The sequence below is a fragment of the Ornithodoros turicata genome, chromosome 10 (genome assembly GCF_037126465.1).
Source record: "Ornithodoros turicata isolate Travis chromosome 10, ASM3712646v1, whole genome shotgun sequence".
NCBI classification, from domain to species: Eukaryota; Metazoa; Arthropoda; class Arachnida; order Ixodida; family Argasidae; genus Ornithodoros; species Ornithodoros turicata.
Window position 1 is genome coordinate 7,622,473 of NC_088210.1, and position 12,058 is coordinate 7,634,530.

At 45.5% G+C, this 12,058-nt stretch overlaps 1 protein-coding gene across 1 annotated transcript; it reads right to left on the reverse strand.

The window, feature by feature from the left end:
- Positions 1-2,440: 2,440 nt before the first annotated feature.
- Positions 2,441-10,025, reverse strand: LOC135370672 (cathepsin B-like). The gene is made up of 8 exons (XM_064604459.1): positions 9,922-10,025; positions 9,305-9,446; positions 8,671-8,880; positions 8,100-8,215; positions 6,668-6,909; positions 4,609-4,725; positions 4,411-4,539; positions 2,441-2,544 (listed from the first exon to the last, which is right to left on the reverse strand). Exons 2-8 carry the CDS (start codon positions 9,437-9,439, stop codon positions 2,465-2,467), a joined length of 1,029 nt encoding a protein of 342 aa, XP_064460529.1. The 5' UTR covers positions 9,440-9,446; positions 9,922-10,025; the 3' UTR covers positions 2,441-2,464.
- Between the last annotated feature and the right edge of the window lie 2,033 nt (positions 10,026-12,058).

A 12,058-nucleotide genomic window follows, 5' to 3' on the forward strand; every position in this document is an offset into this window, starting at 1 on the left:
TTGCCAGGATATGGCCCGACGTTAGGCCTTTTATCTAACGCAAAAAATTCTTCTCCAAAGGCGTGTACTGATGATTAGCGCGTTAAAACGCGGCCCTGCTCTGCGTACGAACGTGTCGGAGATACCTACAGCCAGAGCAAGAAGCGTCGAAGTTTGAACAAAACTGCGCGAGAGAGCATGTTCGTCGCTTTTTATGCAACACAGTGCGACACCTGTGCGAAAAAATTTGCGCTCGGAGTGCTGGCCTGTAGGTATACTAAAGCATAAAAAAAATCAGTGCGATATATTTAAAATTCAGGAGGTATACAAGTGCAAACACGGCAAAATTGCAACACTCGAATTCAGGGCTGGACTTCTCGATTTTTTGCACGGAAAGTATTCGGTAGGAACGATTAATTTAACCAATATTGATCATCATGTATGATGAGCTTCTGAATATATATATATAAAAATAATGAAAATTCACGAGGTCCATGGCACCTCCCTGTCTGAGCTAACGTGGAACCGACCTACAAATATGTTCTGGTTAACCTTTTCAGTGACTTCGATCTTTCAACAGTCTAACTTCCCTGGCAACGAGTTCCAACTCCTATGTCTGTTCTATATAACATCTGTTAAGTGAATACTTGTGAAGTAAATAGTACATATGCGGGACTGTTGATTGTATACTTTCAATGTAACACTCATTTTTTTCATTGCCGGTGAAGTGATGCCATAAAGAACCCGTGTATCTTGTGACTATGATGCAATAAAGAGTTTTCTACAATGACATATTGATTTTGTTTTAAAAAATCGCGCAAACTAACTCTTGTTGGGGGGTAAGTGGTACTCGTAAGTGTGCATCGGCTGCACCTCGGGAAATCGTTGGGGTACGATACAGGCTGCCGGTAAGGGTACATTAACATCCCCGTGTTGCAAACCGTATGCCGGACCATGGTCGGGAGCCGACCCGGTCGGGCCGGTCGGCGGCGGCGCACCGAGGTTGGGTCGTCGCTCTGTGCTGCCTGGGTGATTTCCCTTTATCCATTGTCTAACAACAGGACCCACGAAACGAACGAGTCCAGCTACTCTAGCAGCTGAACCACAACAGGTAAAGAGAGGGAAATCTCTTCCCGGCCTCAATCAACTCAAACAACTCAATCAAGATCGACCCAAGTGGCACTCGGCGACGTGCAGTCTACGTGGCCCAGAAAATGTGTTCAAGCCGTCCATCCTCAGCCATTTGTTCTTGAAAGATGCCTCATTTGACGGAAAGATATGCATAAAGTATGTTGAACAGTGTTTAGTTTGGGTAAGGTAGAGCGCGGATACCACGCAGTCCCCCGACAGACTACAGGGTCCTTGAAAAGGGTTCTTCAGTCTGATGAAAGGTAAACGAAGAGACGAACACGCAACGGAGTGGACGAGACTTCCTTTGCTTGTCTTTCCTCAATGCTCAAGCATGTGTTACCAACCACGCACCATGCACCAGTTCACACCATCTTGCTTGCCTCCTACTGTGTACTATTTCCGTGCGCGACTTAAGCACACTCTCAGCTCCTTTCAGCAACTTTCCGCAACGCAACTTCAATAATGTATTTATTTATTTATTCAATGTACCCTAAAGGAACCTTGGGGACTTAGATGCAGGCTACCCGGTGGAAAAACTTTATAATATAGTGTTAAGTCCCCTTCTCATTCGTATGATAGCTGACCTGGAGCGTGGTTCTATGCAGGAGCCGTTTGAAGAAGCTAAAACTTATCGCAGAAAGATTGGCAATATCTTTGACCTTCACAGAAGGTTCGATGACAGATGACTTCGATGGAACCCCCTGCCCTCTGTAGGGTTTCATGATACGTAGTCCCCAGAAGCATTCCAATACTTCCCCGTGAATCAAGAACGTTCCAGTGTCATTCCAATTGCCAAACCACCATCCCAGCTCAATCTCTGGCACTTTTTTTCCCTTTCTGTTCACTGAGTCCCCGATGAAATGATGATCCGTGTCCCTCCAGTAAGGCCAACGCCCGGTCTGCGGTTGCAATTTCAATGTCCCCTACGCAACACACTACCAACCTTCCCGAACCGTACTCTGCGCCTCCCTCAACGAGCTAGACTCCCGCCCTCTAAAAAAATTGCTTGGTCCCTGGCCACGTCCAGCACACCAACGCTGTGCCCTCAAGGCTCTCTTCACCTTTCTGGACACTACAGGACTTCGATCCTTATTGTGAAGGGGCTCATTATTTCACTCCCTGCATCACCACCAACAACGGGGTACAGTATCGCCCCCGGCGATGAAACTCCCCAGTCATATGCCCGTAATGAAGTTGTTTTTTTTTCTCTCTCTCTAATATGTTCACACCAGTACTATGTCAATCCACGGCTCTGTTCACTCACGCTCACACACGCTTGCATCGTGATGACGCGTGCCTAATGTTAGCAACATGCCATGAGTCTTCATGATAAAGCTAGACATACACGAGTGGTTTATTCAGTCTGCGGAATTCCAGCATAGACGCTGTCTTCAATTCCGCATTCATCGGAGCCCCTCAGGATCTTGAAGTAGCCTGAAATAGAAAATTCAATAAAAGTGCTTTCATCGGGGGGAGGGGGGGAGGGTGATGTAGGGGGAAGGTACGGTCAGCCTGCTCTGAAGTGGCGGCTCGGTGCACCCAGGAGAGGGAAAAGTTCTGAAAAAGTTCTCTCTTTTGTTCTGCAAGCGGCTACGATATCAACTCACCAAAAGGAATAGATGTTCTCATGGTGACAATTTCGTAGCTTTTATAAATAAAAAGTTAATTAACGATTTTTAGATAATTAGTCATTTGACGGTTGAACAAGTGTCCCAGCTAAGTGTATACAGATTTTTTTTTAAAATATATATGTAACACTTTTTCCAAGATGAAATCAATTGCAATATAGCATGTAATAATCCTTTTATGGAACCATCTAGCTATGGAATCTGTCGTTCGTTCTCCACTTCCTTCTCCTCTTCTCCAACCGTTCTTCGCACAGACCTCTACATAGCATATGCTGAAGGGCACTCCCTAGGAGGGCATCAGCAAAGTCCAAAGGCAATGTCTTAATTAACTTTCATTAATTAACTTGTTAATTATAAAAGCTACAAAGTTGTCCCAATGGGAACATCTGTTCCTTTCGGTCACCTGATATCCGTGGCCGTTTCCAGAACAAAAATCCGTTCGATAGATCGTCCGCAAAAAATCGTGAAGGAACGCCATTTTTTTTTCTTTATTTTGTTCATTGCCCTTCTTAGAAGACGCGTCTTTCCTTCATCCCCAATGTGAATGGGAGAAAGAGCACACTATCGCCTCTCGCTTCCTGGAAAAAAGATTAAAAGGAAACAGAACATGCAACCCAAGATAAGGCCAGTTCCGATGGAGTCACCCGATACATTTGTTTTTGTTTTGTTTCCGCAAGTTAAAGCTCATCTTCGACGCATGAGGCGGCACTGTGCTCCTTCCCCCTCTCACGTTGGGGACGAAGGAAATACGCGTCTGCGAAGATGCGCAATGAACAAAATAAAGAAGAAATGGCGTTCCTACACCAATTTTTTGCGGGCGATCTATGGAACGGATTTTTGTTCTGAAAACGGCTACGATATCAGGTGACCGAAAGGAACAAATGTTCTCATTGGGACAACTTTGTAGCTTTTATAGTTAACAAGTTAATTAATGAAAGTTAACTAAGACATTGCCTTTGGACTTTGCTAATGCCTTCCTAGGGAGTGCCCTTCAGCATATGCTATATTGCAATTGATTTCATCTTGGAAAAAGTGTTATATGTATATTTTTAAAAATCTGTATACACTTTGCTGGGACACCCTGTATGTCTAAGAATGTCCTCTGTCCCAGAGATGATAGAAATGAAAACAGCATGTCTATAGCCCTTATAGTTTTTTAATGAAAAAATCGGTATCGCCTAAAAAAAAGACACCCTGCATAAACAGGGTGTTCAAAATGAAGCTTTCACGAGCGCTACGCCAACACAGCGATGACAGGAAACCGGATAATAACTTTACGCTACATGTGCAAGAAACAGGTGCTGCTAATTATGTAGCACCTGTTTCTTACTCAAGGAACAGAAAAAATAGCACCTGTTTTCTTTTGTTCGCTTATTTATAAAGTGCTAGTGAAAGCTTAATTTTGAGCACCCTGTATGGTTGATGGTGATGATGATTGATTGTATATGATTGACTGGTTGTAGATGATTGTTGTGATTGATTGTGATGATGTGGTATTGTATTGTATAGTATTGTAGTATAAAGCTGGAGTATTAGCACGCACTTGTGTATTTCAGAATTTCGACTTCCTGTCTTTCCTCTCTCTCTCTTTCTTTATGTTTGCTCTTGGGAGAGGTCCTTCGATGTACTTGTGCATATATTTATAGTTTCAGTATTTCATTTCCACACCTACCCTTGTCTCCCCAGTCGGTGTTCCACGAGTTGGCCACCAGCCAGTAGGGCACACCCTTTTCCGTGCCCCATCCCAGGATTTTAGTTGCATGCACGCCAATGAGTTCGCCACGGTGGTGTTGGTACACACCTGCGAAAAAGGATTTTTAGAAGTGCTAAAAACTCTTCACTGTCGGCGGAAGAGCAAGCGACAGCATACCGAAACCGTAGCTCATGAAATCGGTATAGACGCTGAAAGTAGCTTCCACTGGTCCGTTTTTGTAGATCTCTGCCTTAATCTGTTCTTGGTCTGCTTCAACGTAGTAAGCTGTTTGCCCTGGGGGATGTACAAATGATCTGAAGACACCACCGGAGGAAAAATCACTCTCACATAGCTTCCCAGTCGGTTTGTGGAAACATGTCTTAGGCTATGCAGAATACCGGGATGAGCTATCGGGATAACCTTACAAGGACGTCTTCTGATTGGTTTCTCTTCGCTATGGTCTCAAGTAGTCCAGCTTTCTTCCGTACAGCATATTGTGCGCTTCCAACCGCGTGATAAGCGATTTCAGTATTTTGCATGGTGTATCTCACAGTAACAGAGTCTCACAGTGTCCCACATTTACTGATCAGTAGCAAACGTTGCAACAGCAGAACGTTTGATAGAACAAGTTCACGACCGATTCGTACGTCAACTGGACGGTGAAGTTTCGCAAAATGAACCAGAGATGGCGCCTGCGGGAATCAATAGTTTTAAGAGGCTCGAAGGAATATAATAAGGTACATGTTAAAACAGAACTTCACCACATAGCACGCTCTTAGCCAACCGTCATTCCGAATGATATCATTTTGTGACCTTGTTTGCTGAAAATGGCAGGCTGTGCCTATCTGGGGCATATTATGCTTGTCCCAGATAGACTCCTCCCCCTGTTTGAAACCAATCATGACACAGAATAATATCATTCGGTATGGTGGCTGGCTAGGAGCGTGCTATGTGGCGAATTTCTATTTTAACAGTGTAGATGGGACGTTCTGTGATTTATAATTTTCCTGCATACTCTTTCGTTTGGGCATTCAATGAAGTCCTCCTGAAGTTCAGCGCACTGCGCGAAGCTCTCTTTAGGGTTTGCGCTATCTCTAGGTAATGCTGTAATCGCTAATGCTAATCACTAATGCTATCCCTTACACACGCAAAGGCCGTTGCGTACGGCGCACTAAAACTCCCTATTCTCTCATTGTCATGAGTCATGAACGATTGAAGTACGGTAGAGTCACAGTATGCTGTTAGGACGGATCGATGTATACCGGGTGTTTCAGTTAAATCCCCGGGATAAATATTTTGCAGACGGGTGCACCAATCGAAGAAATTTCTTTTTACAAGTACCTGTTCGATGCTGTCTTCAACCTGCACTCCGTGTAAATGAGTTGGTGCCGCTCGTTATTTAAATAAAAATTCAAAGGAGTTTCGTGAAAAAACGTAACTTCTAAAGCAGGACGCCGTCGGCATTAAAATGGGTACTACCCCTATTGGGACCTTCAGTGGACGACACCTTTTAGAGAAAAATCGCCACCGAAGCGGGTGATTTGTTGCAGGTTCTAATTGGTTTCGGTTTCGGTGTCAGAGGCGTCCACTGAAGGTCACATAAGGGTTAGTACCTGTTTTAATGCCGACGGAGTCCAGCCTTAGAAGTTACGTTTTTTTTTTTCACGAAACTCTTTCGAATTTTTATTTAAATAATGAGCGGCACCAACTCATTTACACTGTGCGCAGATTGTAGGCGGTACCGGACAAATACTTGTAATAATAATTTAATAATTGGGGGTTTACGTCGCGAGACAACTGAGATCATGAGCGACGCCACAGCGGTCGGTCTGTGGATTGCTTTTGCCCACCTGAGGGTTCTTTAACGTGCGATGAAAGCTCATCACACGGCACCCCGTATTTAACGTCCCTCGCGGAAGACGGCGTGTCTAAGCAACTTGTACCCTGCCACCAAGTTGCTGGCGTCCTCGGCCGGGTGGACAAATACTTGTAAGAAATAAAGTTCTTCGACTTGTGCACCGGTTGGCGAATTATTTAGCCTGGGGATTGGACTGACGACACCCTGTGGAATTACCAGAACGCATCCGCCATTACGGCATGTGTCTTCGCCAGTGCGCGGTCAAGTGCTTGCGACGACCAACGGTAATGACAGAGGCTACACAACTGCGCCTAGCGCGATTCGCGTCGCTTTCTCTCTTTTAGCCCATCAATTCCTCGTTTGTGCTGTGAAGCATACCATAATGTTTGTCCTCTTTGTAGGTCTTCTGGTACCCATCGCGGCATTTCTTTTGGCAACTCGGAGCTTGGACGCCTTCCGTACAAGGCGGACGCTTGCCCCTGCCAAAGTGCTCGCAGGGAAGAATTGAGTAGGGCTTGCAGCCGTCCTTGGTGCCATAGAGACCGCCAGTCACGAGACCTTCACTTTTCCAGTACTCCCAGGCGGTAGCAGGGAACCCGCCTTTGCACCCGGGACGGAGGCTTAAACAAAGATAAAACTCGGGTGGGTTAGACATACCAAGTAGATACTTAAAATCAATTAACCTTTTTTACAACAAATTATGCGTTTGACCCTGAGGCGCCGGAGAGGGTTATCTCCGTCCTCATTAGATGGCGCAGTATGGGGAAGAGAGAAGTGGAGACCAGTGGAGGAGACCGTACGAACGGCGCGAAATCGTCGGTCCCATCTCCGGACCAGTTTTGGACCTTTGTGCTACCGACCTCGATTTGTGTTGACGCGCTCCGAGCGTGGTTTGCGGCAGAGGCGCTACGATACGACGCGTATGTGACAAAGGTCCATTAAAAACCCATTGCAGCAGGCGACTCGTCGTCGTCGTCTCTGTGTATCTTCCCTTGTTTTCGCCATCACCTGCTGCACTGGTATTTTTAATTGAAGATAGTTTGCAGTTACTTTCATCACCTTTAATGACTTATAGATGAAGGAGTTCATGATAGAGTTAACTGTGGTGTTCCTTCCTGCTATACCTTGGTTTCTAGTAATGACGCTCGTTTAAGTATCTTAGAATTGTTACGGGTGTGGTTGACGGTAAAATAGCGGTCGAAGCAGGCGGGAGACCAAACCTCGCTCCCGTCGTTCCGCTCTCCAAGGACAAATTTATAGATTTTTTGTTTAATTTCTGCGTGTAGTTCATTACTTCTCAGATCACTGCTTTATTTTTTGCTGACTTGACAGTTTTAAATCCTGGCACCCAGAGACGTACCCATGACTTCAGCAACGGGCAGCATGACGGGTGTCGCAACAGTACCCTGAAAATTCTAAACTACATTCGTACACGCGCTCCACACTTAGAAGATCTTACCCGTAAGAGAGCTGCAGCACAGCTGTGGTCTGCTTGCATGTCTCTGACATCCCCATCCCAGAAGTAATCCTAACGGACTCGTACGTCAGATTGACATACATCTGAGGGATATCCATCGGTTGTACAAATTCGTTAGGACATTAGTCGTACATGCAGAGGACATACGGTGTTGCTGGGGGTACGGGCAGAGCTTAAGACTGGTTCGCCTTCAACGCATCGAGATTCAACATTGCACAGTTCAGAAATCTGAAGAGGGAAACCAAACGACAACATGGATACGGCCACCAGGTTGGAGTTTAGGTGCGCCACCTACAGGTCAGAAAAAGGGCGAGCAAATCTCTGGCGACCTACCCTTTGCCGCACAGAGCGCAGCAGCCCAACAGATCTTCTGCTGAAATGTTCACTTGGATCTTCCCTTGGCTGTGAATGCAGATACGGTCCGACATGACTTCCACTGCAGCGAACGCCTTTGAGCGAGAAAGAAACTCTCATCAGACACCATTCCGTAACCATGGATTCACACGGGCGACATTCCCCCGGAAGAAGAAGATGCGCCATAACTTTCTACTGTCACGTGAGGGTGTACACTGCTAACCGTGGGGAATACCCTGGTACATAGCCACAGGATATTCCGTAGCAGACGACAGGAAAACACGCTGACGGTGGCGCCTGCTAAATGTGCATTACTCCACTCCCGATATTCCGCACCGTGTGAATGCTCAACGCCGCGTGAATGCACGGGCCGGAAGTTCGGCTCTCTAAGCAGCGTTTTTGCTTTTTCTTCCACTAGAATATTCCATGAGGATGTCTCTCGAGTGAATATACGGTAAATGATATAGAACAACTCGTGAAAAAGAAGAAACAATTCCGTAGTTTCTCCTTGTTTATCAAGAAAAGAAAAAAAAAAATGCGTGTGACGTACCCAGCCAGATGCACATGAACCTTCGTCCCTGATGACTCCGATGGAATGACAGTGACTCCATTTCTGGCGGGCGTCGAAGCTATCGGGAAGAGCATCCGGGTCGACGTCGTGCTCGATAGCCGGCAGACTGTGCATGAGCGACATCGGGTGGACGCCCATAAGACCTCGGAGATATTCCAGACTGATGGACTTGTCGAAGTTGCGACCAGCCTATACGATACAAAGTGAAAATAACGAGTAGGCACAACAGAACATATGCTACGTATTCTTTCTCATCTAATGCTGATGAGCCAAAAATCCAAATCATGATCATCATCATTCTTTCTCAACATCGACAGTGAGTTCATATTGTTATAAGCGATCTGAAAACGAACGTCGGGCAGAAGTAACACGGCCCTTAAAGCTTCACTACGGATGTAAAAAAAAAAAAAAAGAAGAACAAAAGCTATTTCGTGTTCTGAATCAACCTCGATCGAAGAATCAGTACTCGAAACAAAAAGACAAAACGAGATGCGCACGCGATGTGTCACGTGTCCTCATTGACGGCTGCCCTGCCTCACTGCGTCGTTAGCTGGTCAGCGAAGTGTAAGTGACTGATTGTAAGTCTGGTGCGACGCCACCCTTGCTGACTTACCGTCCAAGTCGTGTTGAGGTTGTTGATGAAATCGATCATCTCATCCGATGTCGGATGGAGGCCGTCGGGAGCGACAGCACGTGACCAGGAGACGGCCACCAAAGCGCTTAGAGTCACCGCAAACTTCAACATCATCGGTAATCTAGAACAAACACGGTTTGATAGAATGAAATCAGGTTTCTAGACGTTTGAAATACAGCCTTAACCCTCGAGTACTTATAGTTCGAGTATCGTGATTCGAAATTACGCGCAGCATATTATTGAACCAATCACCCAGCTTCTTTTGACAGATATTTATCTGGAAGTCGCTCACTCCGAAATTACACGTCTAAGGTGGTCAGTGCGGTAGTTAAATTTACGTAGCTTTCGCGTTAGGAAAGTCGACTTGAAGCTGAACTGAAAGTTTCAATCGCGTATATACGGCATTTCGCCCAAGGAATGTCTCCGTTTGTAAGGAATTTTTCAGGAAAAACGGAATGTACACGATGCTGGACGTTCGTTACGCGAACTGCCTGTTCCAACGGCCCCTGTATTAACGACCATTAAACAGACGCAGTTCCTGTCCTATCTCAAAACGGCAAAAAGCTTGTGACTCTCATACGGAGAACCTGACCTACCCTGTTGACGAGTCCGACTGCAGAGTGCGAAACTACCAAGGTTTTTATACCATATCTGAAGTGTCCATACAGATGGATCATCCACTGTTCCGAAAGCAGGCCCTATAGGACGTGCTTCCAAGAAAAAAAGTTTCAACTTGCGGTGGCGGTTTATTGTTTCCTGAACCCAAGCAACACAATGTACTGAAAGTCGAGTGCAATAGGGGCGGGCGGATAGGTCTTTAAGAGACACTTGAAACTAACATACATTGATAAGACATTGTGCTGTTTGGGAACCTATTGATCAGGAGACACTTTCCGATCGATAAGATTGGTGTTCGAGGAATGTAAGAGAGATAGACTCATAGTCACACTCCTGATCGCATTGTGGCACCGTGACATCGCAAAAAGAAACGAAGCTTCAAGAGATGTCGTGTAGAGACAGCAATAAACCGGTGATTTTTACGAAACAATAGTGTGTTTTAGTACATCGTACGCCATTGCCTTCGCGTACGCAAGGGGATAGTGTGCGAGGCATTAAGGAGTAGTATGCTACACGAAAAACGAAAGCTTCCCCTGTGTGTGTGTCTGAAAGCAGGGGCGTCCTGGAGTAGCCAGTTCCGTGTGGTTCGGGTGTAACATCTCCATTTTGTTCTTCTACAAACCAAATCGTCAGGCGATGTGTGAAGTGTATCGTGTATCAGCTCTACCCCAGCTCATTCCGAGACAACTCATACCGGGACAACTCATACCACACCCAACTCATACCGGGACAACTCATACCACACCCAACTCATACCAAGACAACTTATACCAGGACAACTCATATCAAGACGACTCCTACCCAAGGCAACTCACACTAGGACCACTCATACCTGGACAATTCATACCAGGACAACTCATACTGTTTATTTTTTATTTATTATTATTTTTTTTGGGAAACGCGGGAAGGGGTGTTGATTACGGGAGTAGCTTTTTTTTTTTTTCTGTACGACTCAAATCCAAGTCATGCAGGGAAAGGTCATATCAGGAGGCTACTTCAAGATCCTGCGGGGATCCGATGAATGCGGAATTGAAGACGGTGTCAATGCTGGAATTCCACGGAATGAATAAACCACTTGTGTATGGTTATCTGTATCATGAAGAATTATGGCATATGTTGCTAGCATTAAGCCCGCGTCATCACGGTGCGAGAATGTGTGAGCGTGAGTGAGTGTAGTGAGAGAGTACACAGCCGGGGATAGACTTAATACTGGTGCGGAAGGAGGAAGGTTTGGAGGAAGGTTTCCGAGGATAAAATGGGAGAAACATATCGTCCGCTTATCATTACCTGCGAAGTGATGTGCGCTTCACAAATGGGATGAGGATTTTTCCACTTTTTCATAAACGTCTTTGAAAAAAAAAAAAGCGCTGCATAAGTACGCAGTTTCTCATCCATTTTTCACACAGGCTTTCCAAAATCTATCGAACAAGACCGGTTTCATGAAAATCGGTGTAGTAGTTATTAAGCAATAATCCAAAGGTTTCTCCCATAGCGAATACATTGGAAACCGTCCCGGATGTATCCTCGTTAATGCGATGACAGATACCGCACCAGTCTTCAGTCTACCACGCAAGGTATCTTGTATACCGTCCAGAGGTTTAGTGGTCTATCACCCAGACGGTGTCGGGGTCGACCGTACCGGGACTGAAAGCGCTCCACAGACAGAAAAGCTGAAATGGCTTTATGTATATCTTTCATAAAAAAAGCTAAACTTTCACCAGAAATGCGGTCACAAAACGCAAAAAAAACAAAAGAAAAGAAACAGAAACAGAGAAAAAAAAAAAAAGTTATCTTCTTCGAGCTCCATATTGTCACGAAGCGAAATGGGCCGGTGAGTCGTCGAACAAACAGCAAACAGTTTATTAAACTACTTTGTAGCAAAAGGACAAGAGTAATAGCTCTCTCAACACAACTGAGTCCAAAGAATGAATGCACCAATTTATTGCAGGCATGCGTTTGCTCCACTTGTCGTCGTAAACATGGCGGACTTGTATCTGTTCCTCGCTGATGAGGGTATGTGCGAAACTGAAGAAACTCGAGTGTTTCGCCAGCATCGCGACGCTTTCACGGCACTCTCCGAAGAGGAATTCATCGCGAAGTTCCGGCTTTGCAAAG

Excerpts from the sequence above, each read along its gene's own strand:
- LOC135370672 (XM_064604459.1), bottom strand. The coding sequence starts at position 9,439 with ATGATGTTGAAGTTTGCGGTGACTCTAAGCGCTTTGGTGGCCGTCTCC. Across the intron at positions 8,216-8,670 it reads GTTCATGTGCATCTGGCTGG|GCGTTCGCTGCAGTGGAAGT; the intron begins GTACGTCACACG and ends TCTCGCTCAAAG. Across the intron at positions 4,726-6,667 it reads CAAAGAGGACAAACATTATG|GGCAAACAGCTTACTACGTT; the intron begins GTATGCTTCACA and ends TACATCCCCCAG.